Source organism: Aspergillus tanneri, assembly GCF_003426965.1.
Source record: "Aspergillus tanneri strain NIH1004 chromosome Unknown AapTan_3_pilon_pilon_pilon, whole genome shotgun sequence".
NCBI lineage: Eukaryota > Fungi > Ascomycota > Eurotiomycetes > Eurotiales > Aspergillaceae > Aspergillus > Aspergillus tanneri.
Window position 1 is genome coordinate 4098235 of NW_022984630.1, and position 17671 is coordinate 4115905.

Consider the following 17671-nt stretch of genomic DNA (forward strand, 5'->3'; position numbering starts at 1 on the left):
AGAAGGTATCCCAGCCTCGGGTAGTACTGCAGCTTCTAGCCTGCATGCTCGCAGCACGGTGCTTTTGCGCTACACACGTCAAGCAACTTAGAGGGTTTGAAGGGAATAAACAAAGCAGGTGTCTGTACTATTAACTAATTCTCGGATGTATGGAGCCCGGTAACTGCTGTATACCAACTAAGAATCACATCCCGCACGGCCAGCATAAAGGTTCAGCAGATAATGAACTGGATTCAGACAGATAAACACCCGTACGTATGTCTCAGTCCGCCTGATCTACAAAGCCCCGCGTTTCGATTAGCCTGTGTCATATGGATCTTGTCGAGAGCGCGACAAGGATCCAAAGTGGAGAGCGTCATGCTAATTATCCTGAGGTGAAAACCCCTCACTCGAGAGAACGCTCATCTACGCTTGTAGGAAGCTGAGAGAAACAGGTACTGGAAACAGCAAGTGATCGTACCAACATATTTGATCTGAGCCATTTCAGCAACGCCACCACCCTCAGAAAGAATATTCCTAGAGAGCCTTGACAGATACCTGAAAAATGTGGGGGTGGATCCAAGGCCAATGTCGAAAAGGTCAATTAATTGGCTGTATGATCAATGAAATTCACATGTCGGAAGACGTGTGCATGCAGGAATACTGCAGGAGTGCAATGTGGTGGCAATTTACTCGCCATCATCGAAAAGCAACGTGCTGCGAGGATTTATTTCCATTGCGTCTGTTGTTGACAGATGCGAATATAAAAAGGCTCAAGAATCCTGTTCTAGGAGAATTTCTGGCTCCTGTCTTCCTCTTACCAACGGTTTTCTTTATTTCTGACCACCCTCTTCTTAGTATACTACTTTAAGAAAGAATTCAAGCAAATAATGGCAACAGGAAGCATCCTCCATGGTTATGGCCGGTGGATGCCAGAGGACTTCGGGCTTCGTCGAGCCTGGATATCAACGCTTCTTGACCAAACTGATGGATTGATTCCTCCAACTCTGGGGGACAGACAACCAAACCCAGTTGATGAGTTCCGACAGCTAATTGAAAACGATTCGACTTTATACATGCTTGCCAATGCTATGTTCGAGGAAATCCCCACCAAAGCCCCCTATGACAAAGACCCGACCACGCTCAAGAAACAAGTCCGAAACTACAAAACCATGCTGTATCTATTCAATACTCTCCTGACCAGGGTTCCCGAGTGGTTTGTGCAGAATGGTGTACCGAGTGGTCTCATTGGCTTTCCGTTCAATATCATCGTGGACTGGCCTATGGGTACGGTAAGTGGGCGCCAGTTCTTCCTGGATCCTCGAGTCAACAAATGTCTCGAGCGTATCCTGAACAAGTGGGGTGAATACCTCAAAAATCGCAACGGAGGAAACCAAGCTCTGATTATAGCTGGGTGGAGCAAGCCCGAGGCAATCAAGCAGTTGGAGAATAAGGCAAACGAGGTCACAGGGATTGCCAGGAAATTCGATCAGTTGTTCGAATTCCCTGCCGGTGGCACTCCGCAAAACTTCTTCAACTATGCCTGCTGGGATGACTTCTTCACCCGCAAATTCAAGACTGATGTTCGCCCCTTAGATCCGTCGGCAGTCGTCAATGCCTGTGAATCTTTCCCGCTGGCATTTGACACGGATGTCTCGAGACGTAACACCTTTTGGTTGAAGGGCACCCCATACTCGCTCCGTGATATGCTCGGAGCCAAAGAAGACGGTGAGGTTGCAAACTATGTTCAACGGTTTGTTGGTGGCGCCGTCTACCAAGCTTTCCTCAGTGCGGATTCCTACCACTGCTGGCATGCCCCCGTAAAAGGTGAGGTTGTATATCGAACCGTTCTCAAGGGAACGTACTATGCCGAAACGGCAGCGGCGGGATTTGGAGGTTCAAGTGGCCCTGATCCAGCTGGTCCGGATCTATCCCAGCGGTATATCACCCATGTGGCCACTCGGGGGGTTCTTATCATCAACACGGACGTCCAAGATGGTGCAAATATCGGACTTGTGGCCTTTATTCCAGTTGGCATGTCCGAGGTATCGACTTGTAAGTGGGAGGATAGTCTTATGGTGGGGACGGTTGTCGACAAGGGGGATCTCGTGGGTGCTTTCCATGGTGGTGGCTCTACTCATTGCCTGGTCTTTGAAAGAAAAGCGGTGGAAAAGCTGCAGTTCAATCCCAAGGCACAGTACCCCGAGATAGCGTCGGTAAATCTCGGAGTGAGAAGTGAATTGGCTAAAGTTGTGTGATGCCCAAGAATTTTCCCACGCTGTCGGTGAAGTTCAATAATCTGTCCATTCTTGTTTGTTCACATCTTTGTTTATTCTCAATTTTGGTAGCAAATCCATGAAAATGAAAAACAAGTATACTTCAAGACTAGATAAGTTTGAGTGTTGAAATATGGAGGTTTCTCTGCCAGCATGGGCTACAGTAAGAAAATTGTGGACAGGTGGTCCTCTTGATATCCTGGGATGGGATAAATAGTATGACGAAACCTTCATTTTCAGGGCATCATAACTCAAGCAAGAGACAGAACTGTAACAGTTGGAACTCTCAGAAGGAGCTGAAATATCTACAATCCTAGCACCATCAGTGCGTTTTCTCTTGAGTCTATAGATACATATAATACCACGTTCATCCCATCAAACATGGTGCTTACACATCATCACCGCCTCAGCTGAATACCAGGAATTTACTGATAGACAGGGTAGACATTAAGCTTAGAACATTCATCTCTGTCCCTGTGGATGCAGGGTATTGGCTTGATGAACTATGGATCATTCAGGGAATTCCGCCACTAACGGGGACCAGAGATGGCCCAGTTCTCCCCAAGACACTATAAAGTATATTATAAGCATTTCACAGACGCGTGCGTCCTTTCTTCCCACCATCTCACCATGACAGTCCCTCAATCCCTCGAAATGCTGTGCTACCATGATAGCCTCCTGCAGGTCCGTACCGTCCGTACCGGCAAAATTAAACCCGTCTTCGCCTCTCCGTGCGATCCGCTATCTTTAAGACTCCCGGTCACGAGGCGATCCACGTAAACATTCTGGGCTGTGCGGGCACGACAATGCCTACGAATTCTACGGCGGACCCGACAAGGTGCTGCTGCAATACTGCGCCGACCACTACACCACTTGGACCAGGAGTATCCCGACAGTGCGCATCTCGACACGTCAACGGGCGCAACATCTGCATCGGCAATATCATACACATTGGTCGCGATGCCCTGGCCCAGGTTATTCGGCCACGCCAACCTTGTTTCAAGCTCAGTTACCGATTCCAGGTCCAAGAAATGTCATGGTTGTCGCAGGAACGCTCCCGCACGGGATGGTATTATCGGGTTCTGCAGGAAGGGTTCATCAAGCCGGGCGACGAGATGGCCTTGGAGGAGCGCGTGAACTCTGCATGGACGGTTTCTCGCGTGCAACACTATCTGTATATCGAGATGTGGAACTACGAGGCCCTGGGGGCGTTGGCGACACTGGAGCTGCTAGGTACGGAGACTCGCTCGATCTTCGCCAACCGGGTGAAGAAGGTCTTTGAGAATCAAGAGGCTCGTCTGCTAGGTGATAGCTCGGCGACCATGGATCTCTGGGCGGAGAACCGATTGGCGCAGAAACAGACAGAGACCGTGTGGATTTGTTCGTTTAGAGTCCAGGCTGTGAATCCGGTGGACAGCCCTGAAGATGTCAAGCCCGGGACGCATGTGCGAATTAAGTTAGGTAATGGTCTGATTCGTGCATACTCGGTAGTTTCAGGCAATCAGAATTGCTTTGAGCTGGGCGTCGCGCTGGATGAAGAGGCAAGTCGAGGCGGTTCAGTCTTCCTGCACGATTATCTCCAGGGAGTGACGATGTCCGTCTCCAAGTTTGCTGCGATGTTCTCTCTCTCCACAGAAACAGATAATCATGTCCTCATCGCCGGAGGGATAGGAGTGGCTGCGCTGGTTGGGTCCGCCCTCTAGCTGCAATCGATGGGCAAGATCTATCATCATTACCTGGTGCGTACCCCTCAAGATGTGATGTGGCCTTTGCACGATACCTCAAGACTCTCGGCAACAATGTCACCATCTAAGACAAATCCCCGAGGTAATACGACACCACCAAAACCCTGCGCCAAGCCAATGAAGATACCCATGTTTATTGTTGCGGGCGGACCGTTGTCTCATGACCGCAGTCCAGCAGACAACCAACGAGATCGGCTTCCCTAATGGAAACGTGCACTTCGAGGCCTTTAGCGTCGCTTCCACGGGAGATCCCTTCGTTGCTGAACTAGCAGAGTCCCTAAGAAGGAGCTCCACATTGGAGGCTCGGAGAGTTCTCGATGCGCTGCGAATGCCGGATTTTATATCCCTTCCTGCAAAGCAGGAGATTGTGGGACGTGTCGCGTAGGGGTGCACCGTGGAAGAATTGATCATAAAGATCGTACGCAATTGGAGTAGCCAGCGATGCTCAGCTGTGTGTCCAGGGGAGTAGAGAGGACTGTGTTGGGTTTATAATGAATCCTTGGAGTAAGTTTATTCTACATGGTATACGTCTCAATGGTTAACAATAGTATTGTGATTAAGATATAGCTATATTAGGGTTTGGTATATTGTCATTGCCTGAAGAACGGATATGCTTTAATGTACTTCTCATGTCCTTGGCCAGGAAGTTGATGACCAGCCATGCAGAGCGAAAGACTGGCCTTGTCCTTGGAGCTAAGGTATAAAGATCGTTAACACAATAGCCTCCTGGGCGCATTCCCTACCGCCCCAGGCAGAGACTCAGCAAACTTATCTCGCACTTGACATTGTATTAGCGTTACTTCTTTCTAATGAGAGTGGTAGAACAGTAGTAAACTCACCCGATGCATCTTGAAACAGAATCCCAATATCATCATGCTCTGTGGGAAAAGCCAACTCATCCAGACACACATAGTCTGATGTTTGAGTATCCGGCCGTGGTAGAGCATATTTCGCATCTTTAAATCGGATTCCCCATTCTCCCTTTTGATCTACTTTTTCAAACTCATCAGTGCTTTTTACGGCAAAATTTATGCTCTTCCACCGGTGGAATTGATAGAAAAAGGCCACTATTTGGATCTTGATGCCTTGTTGCACAACTTGCACGCGAGTGAGGTTGGCCTCCCATTGTTTATGTATTGGGATCATCTTCCGTCGTCGCGATATGAGGAACTGAGTTGCCAGGCTGCGTGGATGAGCTTGATCCTCTACTTGAGACATGAGCACCTACCCGTCAAAAAGGACTTTAAATCCAGTGATAGATTCTTGGAATTTGTGAAGATCTACTACATTAGCCGTGTCGTTTTATCACTTGGACAAAGAGGAACCTACCATCGACGCTTGCAAATTGGATCCTTCTGATTGATGGTTTGTCTTGCACCTTATGAAGCAGGTCTGTAGCCTTTCTGAGCATCTCCTCACTGACGAGGTCGTGTGCTACTGTCATTGTCAGATCCTTTTGGGGGAGTCTATGAATATTTATCATGGTGTCATCGATCACGGATAATGATATTGCCAACTGTCCAGGCCCTGCACTTTCATCAGCATGCATGTGTATCCGGGACACGAATCGGCTCACCTATATTGATCCGGTCTGTGATCGAGCTCCAGTCGCTGGCGATAACGACTCTCAGGCTTTCTGATAGAATCGTCTTTCCGTATGCGCTTCTTACCGGGTCATTCTTTTGCTCAATGACCGACGCCAGGCTCTCTCTCAAGTCGAGGTGTTGACCTCCTTTAGTTTCTCCCGACCCGTCCGCCTGGCTCTCCATGATCACATAGGAACGTATATGAAAGGCCTGTGTACTTGTTTCCCCTGCACCGGGGATTAAATCTAGCAGGAGGGAGTGTATCTGGCTGCGAGATTCAAGATCATAGAAGTATAAGAAGAAGGAGCGCTTCTGACCCTCCTCGAGAAGCTGTAGGAATATTCCCGGAGATCCATCGTCAGATTCAATCAAGCTACATGACACGGGTGAACTATTGTGCAGAATATTGGACACATGATTGACAGTTCTGCTATGCGGGGGCGTCGAAACGAATATGCGAAACCCACGATGCGCTCTGCGTTTGCCGGTTCCTTCAGCCACCGTTTCCCATTTTTTGAACAGGCGAACCCTGCCTTGCTTCGTGGGTTTGGCAGGAAAGTCGCTGGGGCGGGCATGATTGATGTACTGACAGTATTTGATCTCCTCGTCAAAGAGAAGCTGCTCCTGGTTATCGGCAACGAAGCTGGCATCTGTTGAGACGGCTTGGTGCGCTACCTCCCAGACAATTTTAAAATTCTCTTCGCTCAAGCGGACCTTCAGGAAGTATCCGCGGGATAGTTTGACTAGCATCGATAATCTGTCTACCTCCCACTCAATATCCTTCCATGTTGCTCCTCTTGATGAATCTGATTGTATCCTAATGTTAACCAGATCTGTCTGGCTAGAAATGACGCCGACCATATCCCAGCTGCACATTTCGCGAACAAAAGACAGGACACATTTCATGGACGATGGAAGTGCGTACCCTTCTTGGCTGAGTAGTGTCACCTCGACGAACTCGCTTCCATAGGAATAGAGTACGTCCGTGTCACCAAAGGCAATAGGGGGGTAAGGACTTCGTTGCACTGCCAAGCTACCACCGTCCAGCACAGCCGCGTCGTAGGCCGAGCAAGAGGGATAGAAAACCCATAGACTCTTATCCACTCCAAGAGTCCCAGCCAAGTCGGATCCCCCGCATAGGAAGTTCGTGATGTGCTTCTCGAACCGCTTTAGGTATTTAACAACGCAGCGAGATTGATCGAGCAGCGCACCGCGGGGGGTGCCTTCGAGACGAAGATCAGACGTCATGATCTTGAAGTCGTCCCTGGTGAGGATCTGGTGACAGATCCACCACGCTTTGGCAAGATCTACCATCCCTTGAGCTATCTCCTCCGAAGACGGCTGGCCTTCTGCCTGCGTGTGCAGAGCATCCGAATCCCGCCAATTCGTCAACGCAGCTTTTCCCCGGAGGGCCCACCAGATGGCAGCCTTCAGCCAGTCATCCAGAGCCACCTCGGCAGCTGGCTTGATTGCATCCACGAATGGCTGGAACATATCGCCAAGACACGCTCTTAGAGTCTTTACTGTCTCTGAGTCAGCTGACTCCGAAGCGCCGCTGAACTGTCTCATGCTGGACCGTATATCGGGGTGCGGCTCATTCCGAAAGGGGTTATAGGAAATGTAGGCCCCTGGCGAAGGGGTGTGTTGATGATCTTCCATGAAGGGGGCTATAGACCGCAGAGGCTCAGGCCAACTATCAGGAGGGGTGTCAGTCCTAGGTTCTAGAGCGACCGAAAGGTTAGTCGACGCGCGTTTGATTAATATGAAGAATAAATAGTGCAGTGAACTCACGTTGCAAGCGAAGGGTCTCGGCAGTCTGCAGCGTCATCTCAGAGGGGGAGTATGCTGGGGGCAGTTCCGATTCAGGGCCCAGAGTCTGATTCATGACGTTGGCAGCCAGGAACTCCTTGATTTGCGCCTCGGTGTTCTGGAAGTTCTCAATACTTGCGGAAGGACGGATCCATTGCGACAATCGGCGTTTAAATTTCTTCTCCTTAGTTTGAATTCCTAGACATTCGAACTGAGACATTGTGGCGATTCAGATATAAGGATAATTAACACGTAACATACGAGGATTTTATACCAGCCCGGAATTTTGTCCACTTAAACGATCCGAAGTCCTACGACTAAAATCCGTGATGTCTCATACTACTCCAACCAAGGATGACGGAGTATGATTCACTTGATCTCGTATCTGGGGCGTTGCTACTCCACAGTGTCTTATCCTAAGCTTTCACTTGGTAGGGTTTATCAACTAGTTCCGGTCGATCTCATGATTATATGAACTAAGTGTTTACCATGGTATAACGTTTCAGGGGTAACACTCAGTATATATCATCATTCTGTGGTATATTTAGCCCCGAGGTCTGAACCTTTCGAATCAGATTTCATTCTAAGGATTAGTCTTGAGGCTATATTTATTATCCCAGTGCAATCAGAGACATACAGCACTTAGTCCCAGTCTAATTCTCTACGAAGGATTCTATGCCGAACAGGCAACAGCGTGAACGCTACCCAGTAGATAATTAGCAGAGAAGGGTTCTAATTAAGACCAGACCAGCAGGTTCAAGAGGGCTAATCTAGACACGCTAAGCCCTACCAAACCCTACTAGTGGGCTGAACGGGATTCGGTCGGTACGGGAATCGACCGGGATCTGCTCTATTCAGAAACGGAGGTTTCGGGTTGAACACATTTTATGTAACGAGCACAGGAATCATCGACTCGAGGCGAGGAGATGTGGGCTGTTCTTTGAATAGTTTGGACAATGAATGATATTAGATAGGTAAGAGTATGGTACATTTGTTCTTGATACCACCGAATCATTGGAGGAACCTCTTAGAGAATTTGGAGAAAGTGTAGTTCTATGGTATACTACATGGTGGCTGTCCTGTACGGAGTGCTGTTAGAATAAAGCTAGTCTATGTTGGGACATCATGTGAAGTAATAAAGTGAAGTGGCTAGTTATTTAAGCCGTGGCTCCAGAGGGTAAACAGAGCACAATCCTGAACACAGTGACTATTCAAACTCTCATAAAATTATCCATATATTTCTGACAAGTACCGATGCTAAACTAGGCTATTCAAATGGACTCTCACCTCGGGCAATGAATCGTATGGGGTAAATTCTCTGCAGGTATTAAAAAATAGACTAGGGAACTCCATGTCTCATTTATACAACGTTACCATACCATAAATTACTCATTCCAAAAGTGGATATCTGACTCTCACTAACTCACTCTGTCCTTTAGTTCCTCTGTACGGAGAACATAGTGCCGTCCGTCTCTTACTCCTGCCCTACTGAGTTTGTTCAGTCTTTGCTTTATTCCCACGAACTAGACAGTCCCGCATATACGAGTACAGAGCGTGGAAAATAGAGCTTCCCGTCCTCCGCTCAGCCGTACCCATCTGCATTAACGTGATTAATAGTTAAATAAGCTCTAGGTCAAAGCTCATTCCGTTGTCTTAAGTCCATGTGGAAACTCTCAAGTCTAATAAGCTCAATGATATTCCGCCGCCGCTCGAAGTCGTGCCATAGACAATTGCGATACATCAGCAGGTTTGCTCCCTGGCTGTATTAGAATATATCAATCCTATCCAACTGATTAATAGCACCTGCTGGAAGTCGTCCGTATATGTGAATTTCCCCTTTAATGCGATTACCGCCAAGTTTGCTCCATTTAATTAAAAATTGATAGGGCAAAGCAAAGCCCCGCACGGCGGCTATAGTTAATATCTGTATATTGTTTATTGAATTTATATTTATTTACTTGTACGTACCAACACGAGTCTGCAAGTAGGGGCTCCGCAACGACAAGAAACGGAGATCTCGCATATGCCCAAGTTCATTTGACATCCACACGGCCGATAACAACAATGCAAAAGGAGGCTGCTGATGGGAAGGACCTCTGAGTGTACCATCCAGCCTAATTTTCTTTATTTTCTAAATTTTAATTTAGTGTAGGAGAAAGCATAGCCTCCTGGGACTGGAAGTCCCGGGTTGGGGGTCATGAGCGTCATAAAAGAAGCATCCACTGGTAGAATATACCTCATAGCCTCTTACGGCTCCCTTCATCTGGGATGTTCACTGATTTCTCAACAGTTAGCTTGTCAACTCTAGGAAAACTATCCTATTCTGTGCGCGATAGTGGTCTATCAACTTCCCCTTTTTGCTGCGTTCTTCGCAGCCTTCTTCGGAGCATTGCCCCTTTTTTTTTTAATACCATAGTTGTCACTTCAGTAAGCCCAGTCTCTCTGTCAGGGAGGAGATCGTGCTGGTCCATGCGGACCTTCTTTGCATCTTTCTCCACAGTGCGACCCCCACTGCTCCCACCCATATTTCGGTGGCTGATGACAAAAATCATCCTTGGCTCTGCTAAGTGCTACACAAAGCCTAGCATCTGGACGGCTAGTGGAGGCGCTGACGATTGTTTTGTCTTGCCTTGGGCGCCATCAACACTCAAAATCTCGATGCCTGGAAATTCTGTTTGTCGCAAAATAGTCTTTGGAGAATATTCCTTTCCTCAGCATAATATAAAAGAATTATAATTTAGGGGACATGTGAACGACCGTTCCTTGAAACCTCTCAAATAGGGACAGAATCTCGGACTCGTAAGCCTCGTTACGCTCAATGGGAATCATGGTGTGTGGAAGCTGGGCAGCGTCTGCGCTAAGTATAATTTTGACAACAGGACGCGAGAAACCAATCAGAGAGCTTAGACAAAAACCGTCTCTGTCATTTGGGAATCCTCTTCAACATGACGTCCTTCGGGTCGAAGTTCCTAAGCATCTTTCGACAGGCAATTAATGCTGTGCAGAGAATGAGCCTCACATTTTTGGCATGGAATGCTTGGAGCTCTAACCACTCTAGGGAGGATAGTCAGAGAGTATGCAATTACACTGTACTAAAAATCGTACCGGCTCTAGATAGGCTAGATAATTCTTCCGATATTTTGACAGAGAATAGCCGTGGAAGGGGAAATGGGGAGAAGATAGCCCTTAAATACTTTAATACGTCAATCAAACTTTGATTCATAGCGCTGTTGTTGTCCTTTCTAAGGAATAATGGATTAGGGTAAGCAACATTCATTTCAGGTCCGACTGTCACTTAGTTGCCAGGGAACAATAAGTATAAACAATGGCTTTGAGTATTAGGCATCTCCTCAACTGGTCTAATGAATTGTCCAAGGGACTGCTTTTTATATTACTAGAATAGTACTATAATAACTGCTAACTTTAATTTAGTTATGGAAATATCCTATCGCATTCTTGATTCTTAGTTTTGAAATCGAGGATGTTACTGTCTGATAGTATGTAGTGAGAATAGACCAGAGATATAAATGTATTACCACCAATTAACTATTCCACGGTCCCTGAGATACTAAAGCACACACACTTGGCGTCTATCTAGGTGATTACCATTTTCATAGTATCTCTTTATACCATCCTTGCTCGAGCACCAACTTATCTCAAGGGTCACTTATGCCGATTTGTCATTTCAACACGAATAAAGATATTTTACGGCTTGTCCGCCCATATCAGTGATACCGATAGGGAGGCCAGGATTATCGACACCGGACGCTGTATTATCCCTGATGATAACATATGGCCTATAATCGCACTTGAGATTGGGTACTCCGAATCATTCGATTTTCTTAAAGGAAGGCGCAAATTTTCTTATTTAAGGCTCGCAGGGCTATATTAGTATAGTTATTTTTATTAAATCAGAATACCTAAGAGCAAACCAAACGTATATTAAATTAGGTTTGTTGCGATTTATGCATACGACTCGGAGCCGGGGAAGGTAAGAAAGAGAGACAAAAGATTGGTAAGTCTACTCCTTAGCCTCTAGTCTACATGAAATTCTAATAGTATTTCAGCGTCTTCCCCACAATCCCCCGTCAACAGATTACACAGGTAGGAAGACGTAACTAGGCTGACTTGAGACGGTGGGTAGAGTTCCTGTTATCTATGCTTCTGGAACAGAGTGTCCCAAGGATTGCCTCAAAATATTGGTTTCCTCTCCTGTGATCGAAGGAAGAGTTATCTAAATGGTGCTGGCAAACTGCACGTCTCCACGCAAACAATGTCCATTGGCCAGCCGGCATATCCACGGATATGCTTGACCATCTACAATTTGAGAATTATATAATATCTTACGACATTATCGATGACGAACTGGGAAGCTTGCCCATTAATACTATTTATTAAAGACGGCTCCCCACTCTTTTGTCATTTCTCTGACTTTCCCAAATGTTTCTGTCCCAAACACTTCTTTTCATATGCTAAGTTGTTCTCTTCGTTTTCTAAGGCATTTCGTAGTAACCCGACAGTATTTAAGAGCCAGCGGCCTTTTACAAAGTCATATAACATCGAGTAGTCAAGAACTATTTTAATTTAGTTTGCCACGAGACGGCTCGGAGACTTTGAACACAGGGTGCGTCATTTTTACGAGCTCGAGGGTGTTTTTTGCTTTTCAATTTCTTCACCTGCTTCTCCGCTTTTTTTATATATCTACGTTTCTTCCTAGCCCTCTTTTAAATGTGTTCTGAGTTGATTTGGGATTTGTCGGAGATCTCTAATGATTTTCTATTATTGGGTACGGCCGCTTCTGGTTACAGCACAGTCCACCACGTTCTTATGTTAATATATACAGGTGATATATACCTGAGCTCGCTAAGCCCAATACCCCTTTTAGTCCAGTGGAGCTTTTTATATTCATCTCGGTTTGCTTTGATGGTTCAGTTTCCGAGGGAACTAAAAAAACGACCTACATGGGACTCGAACCCACAACCTTCGGTTTAGGAGACCGACGCTCTACCATTGAGCCAATAGGCCAGGTCTTTACAATTTTTTTAAAATTGTAAAGTAATATGAACTAGGCCTACAAAAAAACTATCCAACAACCATTAATAATTGTAGCGGGCTGTTAACTACCCACAAAGTGCTCGAGGCCGTATAATAATGGGCACTTGCAACCACTTGCAAGGTCGTGTAATACAACTCTCACGATTATGTGATCTCATTTACCTCGCGCCTGTTCGCCATCGCTGCCCTAGCCAGAAGCTCCTCAGCGAGTTCTCTTAGTCCAAATCTATTATATAGATTGAATTTGCTACTAGGCCGTGACAATAATTGTCAGATTCTATGGGATTCTGATTATAGGTCTGAATTGATTGTATTTAGAAAGATGATGTGTTGACAGTACTCCTCGTCTTCTGGAGGGACGGCTTATAGCCACGCCATTTTTATTACTTTACATGATCACCCCAATATGGACTAGCTTTACTCTGACAATAATCCGGAAATTTTCCTACAAAATAGGCAACATTGGTATATGTCGGTCAGCTAAATACGCGTATGAGCTAGTATCACCAATCATATAATCATAATATGGATCTACATTGAAGAATGAGGTCTCTAAGGTCTCTAGCTATCTGAATCTATCTCGGAGAGCTGGATAAAAAGGATGAAAACAAAGGAATAAAGTCGGACCGAGCGGATGCTGAATAATGGGTAATATTGGCCCACTTTGGTCGATATATTTCAAAGTCTCTTGCCCAGGACTACTCTTTTCTAAGTTTCAATCTTTTCTGGGGAGCAGAAACATGATAGTAAGTTCCAGAATTCAACAAGTCTTCGTCTCCCGTCTCCCTGGCGGGATTAAATAATACTAACCTGAATTCGAAAGGTGTAAATAGATGAAAGGGACACTGGAATTAGATGAAGCTCACGAGTGACAGGTTCAAAAAAAAAAACAAGTTCAAGGGGAGGAATACGCGAGATGTGCGAGAACTGAGCCAATTCATCAAAATCTCTTTCAGTATCTTTCTTAATAATTCATTTCCCAACTATTGCTTCTATGGTTTGTTGTGAACTCAGGGGAAATGGGGCGTAGGGAGCTATTCTATCAGCTACAGGCCAACTAGCCCAATTAGGAAGTAGATGTCATTCAGTGGAAACACCAGGAATCGCAGTGTCTCAACCAACTGAGCCCACTAAGCGGTTCCCTATATTCTCATTGAGGTGTTCATCTAAAGGATTCAGGGGTTGAATCGATCGTCAGATACTCCGCACCGCCAAGTCGGGCGGATTATAGTGTTTCCGTAACATGGTTTGACGCAGCGTGTCAGTATTCGACTCATTCATTCTGATCACGACTCAAACCTCCCGTTTTATGAGTAGGGATGGTACAGCGCCTTTGTTGTACCCTACTTTCCTACTATCCAACGCCCAGATCGATTTGATTTAGTTGACTCCGACGAGTACGAAATACCATTTTGGGACCTCATCGCTATTCTAAATAGCGAGGAAACTCCTATCCATGATATCACGTCCCTTTTTTGAAGTACTTCAGACTATCGCGTTTCGCGAATTTCTGGCCGCACACCACATGATGAAAAGCCTATTGAGTCCGGCTGTTCACCAGAACCTGGCCACTTCTAGTTGACGTAGCTTTGGAAATGCGGCACTCTTCCCCGAGGGAGCGCTGCCACAAATCGCCTTGGTAGAAGGAAATGGCTTGCTAGAATTTGCCTTCTCGCGTAGACAAATTGCTTGCCTTGTGGTTCACCGATTTCTCTACCCCTTCAGCCTTGGGACACGGAAACTTTTGTTGACCTGCGTCCCTGGTATTCACTGTCAAATGCAGCCCATGCAGTTGCCGTGAGTGCGTATTATATGACGGCTTTATTTACCTTTTTTGTCCGGCTTCAACAACGCCTAGAGCGTCAGAAATCCCCGGTTAATTTTTGCTTGATGAATGGCCTATCACATTCACAATTTGATCAATTACTGACAATATGGCTGATCAGCTAATCAACAATGAAACCCAAAAGTGTTAATCTTTCCTTGACCTCAATTGAGCCAATTTTCCTACGATCCCAGACTGTATCTCCCTATCTTGCCCTCCCACATGGAGCGCATGTCATTCAGCAAATAGATGTTTCGGCTATGGTCCAACAGGCGCACAAGAAGAGCTGCATGTCGGCATTTCCCCGGAAGCTTATCCTACCGTGCTACTAGCCCAGCCACTTTACTGATAATCAAGTGCTGGTTTGTTTTGGTGCGGAAGCAATTGTGTCAATCCAAGGCTACAGCCGGGAGGCAGAACTCAGCGAGGTTTTGCCGTCTTTAAACCATCCAACAGGAGATTCTCACATAAGGAATACCTAACTATGATATTTATGGACGCTTTAGGACTGGGTCTCTTGTATGGAAGACAGTTCTCTGATTCCAGATATTCGCCTTCCCTCTTAACTGTCACGGGAGATGATCGTTAAGGAATACAACGGCTTCTATAGTAGAGGTAACCCTTATAGTTACACTGTGACCGGGCTATGGGCCTGCGGAGCTTTCGGAGGAAACAAGTATATTAAGTGCTTATTACAGTGGTGTGCAGCAAGTCTGGCCCAAGTTCCGGTTCTTAGTTTCATTTTAGCCGGCTTGCAGCAGCAAAAAGTGTTTGGAGAAGAACTTTACCAGTTCGCAACAAAGGTTCAGCGAAGCAATGTCACTGTGAGGCAGGTGTTTGAAGTTTTAGTTGCTCTGAAGGACTCGGCACATGATTTCGGAGTAGATGATGTTTTTAATTATGTAATAGACTTGTTGGGTCTTACGTAGGCGATGTGTTGTCTTTATATAACTACAGATATGCATTAAAAAAATTCTCTTTTTTTTTTTATCCAACTGCCCATGTAATAACAGCACACCGTCTTTGCAGATACGAGTAGTAGTACGGCCAAAAGACAAGAATCTAAGAGGCATGGCAATCGAAGCCTTGTTTGCAGAAACGCGTTCAGATCTTTTGTTTCCAGGAAGCAGAAATTCTAAGACCCCATTGGGGAGATTGTTAGGGGCCACGCATTCATTAGGCAGGAAATGGAGGAATGATGGATGGGCTTGGGGTTGTTCACTTATGAACGCTCTAGTCACCCATCACGTCCCGCTGAAGTTCAGACTGCCGAACACCAAGACCTTCCTCTATGATTAAGGCCTTCAGGTTCTTGAGGAACTCATCTCTGCCGACTCAAAAATCGACTACAGGTCCTGTGAAGGAGGGCAAACCCGGAGATAAATAAGTATATTATTAACTTGACTTCCGTACATACAAGTCGACATCTCCACTACGTGTATGACTTAAGTATCGGTTCCCATTATTATATATTGTTTTTGGCAACAATTACAGACAACTACAAGTCTATGATGGAGACCTTGAGCCACAGTTCCATAAAAATGTATCTTTTGCTGAGGGAGGTGAAGCACTCCGCGTTTAATGGGATTTTAACAAAGGCAGTTTACGACGGGCAATCCAACGATCGAGAAGCCACTGATCTGTCTCCCAAGGGCACCAGAGAACTACGATCCGTTCTCGTCTTCTTAATCACCTGCATCATGTTAAGTAATTGTCAAATCGAAAGGCTCAACACCCAAGGAACCATTAAGACATTTTCCCAGGTAGCTGAGAGACCACTGGGAACTTAGGCATGATTTTCAAGTGACTTCTGTATCTAGCCTGCTACACTGTACTTGACATCCGAAAAGGTGACGGATGTTAGAATAATTACTTTCCATCTCAATATGCAATGCTTCTGGATTATAAGAACTGTGGAAGGGAGCCAAAAAAGGGCTGAATTGCATTATTAAAGATTACCCCAACTACTAGAATCTAGAATTAATCGTAATGCAGCCACTATACCCACAAAAAATCTGCAACATCATCATCTGATTGCTCCTCCTTTTCATGCTGAATAGCCTCTGCATCCCCTGTTTTGTCTAGAATAGCATCTTCCTGGGCTGGATATTTTAATCGTTCTGCATTGTGGATGGTCGCTTGTTTGATGATTTTGCAAATTTGACTGATAATTTTCTGCTGGCCATCGCTCCAGCGCAAAACTAATTTGGAGACCTTCACAGAAAGAAGTAGTTTAATTACATGCTGATGCTCCCAGAGATGAAAACGTACCTGACTATGGTCACTGAAGTGCAAGAAAGTCCACATGTAGCTATCTGTACAGATTCCATAGATCTCTCCGTTTTTGCCAGCATCTTTTCGGGTACGATGGACGATTGCTGTTTGAACATTGTTGTTAGTTCGTCAGTTTACTCTCGTAGTTTATATATATATAGATAGACTTACACATAGCTGCCAGAGCCCGCCAGCTCTCACTGTCCATGATGGTGTCACACCTGACAACGACCAAATTTGTTTCCAAGTTTCTCCGAGTCCCATACCATAAAACATAGTTAACTATAGTCTCCAAGGTATGAGATTTCCAACCAACAATGTGGGGAATGGTGAATGTTTCTTGGAAGCCCCAGTAGGGTGCTCCAGAGATCTGAATAGCTTCATCCCAGCTAAGTGTTGATTCGCCGGCAGATATCTCATGCTCACTGATCTGGTCCATTTTCTTCACTGCCGCTAATAGCAAAAGCAAAATAGAATCCAGTCTAGGTTGAATTAATCTCTCTTTGTGGGTTTCAGCATTAAGTGCCTGGGTATAGTCTGCCATTAGGGGCTCTGGAATTTTATTAGAATTGGAATCTCTCGTTGGTAGTGAGCACGAACCAAAACTGTCTGGAAGATGAGTTGCTTCATCATCCTGTTCTATATGCCACAGCCTTTCTTCTTCCACTTCCGTGCTGGGAGAGAGTTTGAGGCTATTCATAAAGTGGCCGACAATCTCTCTCTTCTTGTTCTCCATAGGTTCGCTTTCCTGGGAGTTCTGCATGATTTGGAGTGCCTATTTATCGAGAATGAAAGTGGTGCTATTATGGGTAGGTATGCGGCTCTTTGCCCCTCTTAATCTCGTGATGAGCACTACAAATTTGAATGAGTGATGCCATCCATTGATGTCATGTTTCCATAGCATTTCCGCTATTACTCTTCTCTTATCAGCACCGTCCGCATACATTCACCCACTCTCGCAAACCATTCTCCTACTATCTCTAAAACCCTAATTTATATACTAGTAGTTACCCAGTCCAACAACCATCTATTTAGACCGCTCTTATATTGATCCACTTGCACAAAGATTTTACCCTTTTTGGCCGCCGGTTTATCTAGAACAGTCTTTGAACCCCAGCTGTA

General features: G+C 45.7%; 5 protein-coding genes and 1 non-coding gene across 6 annotated transcripts; 3 read left to right on the plus strand and 3 right to left on the minus strand.

The window, feature by feature from the left end:
• Window positions 1-869: 869 nt before the first annotated feature.
• Window positions 870-2237, plus strand: ATNIH1004_005153 (phosphatidylserine decarboxylase family protein; the record flags this gene model as incomplete). Its single annotated transcript, XM_033569812.1, has 1 exon — window positions 870-2237. One exon carries the CDS (start codon window positions 870-872, stop codon window positions 2235-2237), a length of 1368 nt encoding a protein of 455 aa, XP_033428618.1.
• An 824-nt stretch (window positions 2238-3061) lies between these two features.
• Window positions 3062-3958, plus strand: ATNIH1004_005154 (uncharacterized protein; the record flags this gene model as incomplete). The annotated part of the gene is made up of 1 exon (XM_033569813.1): window positions 3062-3958. The coding sequence occupies one exon, from the start codon at window positions 3062-3064 to the stop codon at window positions 3956-3958; it is 897 nt and encodes a 298-aa protein (XP_033428619.1).
• Window positions 3959-4054: 96 nt separating this feature from the next.
• Window positions 4055-4385, plus strand: ATNIH1004_005155 (uncharacterized protein; the record flags this gene model as incomplete). The annotated part of the gene is made up of 2 exons (XM_033569814.1): window positions 4055-4082; window positions 4171-4385. The coding sequence occupies 2 exons, from the start codon at window positions 4055-4057 to the stop codon at window positions 4383-4385; spliced, it is 243 nt and encodes an 80-aa protein (XP_033428620.1).
• Window positions 4386-4710: 325 nt separating this feature from the next.
• On the minus strand, window positions 4711-7615 carry ATNIH1004_005156 (uncharacterized protein; the record flags this gene model as incomplete). Its single annotated transcript, XM_033569815.1, has 6 exons — window positions 4711-4778; window positions 4840-5183; window positions 5229-5280; window positions 5330-5527; window positions 5577-7307; window positions 7378-7615. The coding sequence occupies 6 exons, from the start codon at window positions 7613-7615 to the stop codon at window positions 4711-4713; spliced, it is 2631 nt and encodes an 876-aa protein (XP_033428621.1).
• Window positions 7616-12348: 4733 nt separating this feature from the next.
• On the minus strand, window positions 12349-12420 carry ATNIH1004_005157. Its single transcript has one exon. It is a non-coding gene; the product is annotated as a tRNA-Arg (tRNA).
• Window positions 12421-16239: 3819 nt separating this feature from the next.
• Window positions 16240-17312, minus strand: ATNIH1004_005158 (uncharacterized protein; the record flags this gene model as incomplete). Its single annotated transcript, XM_033569816.1, has 5 exons — window positions 16240-16242; window positions 16298-16489; window positions 16547-16653; window positions 16721-17101; window positions 17150-17312. The coding sequence occupies 5 exons, from the start codon at window positions 17310-17312 to the stop codon at window positions 16240-16242; spliced, it is 846 nt and encodes a 281-aa protein (XP_033428622.1).
• Window positions 17313-17671: the final 359 nt, after the last annotated feature.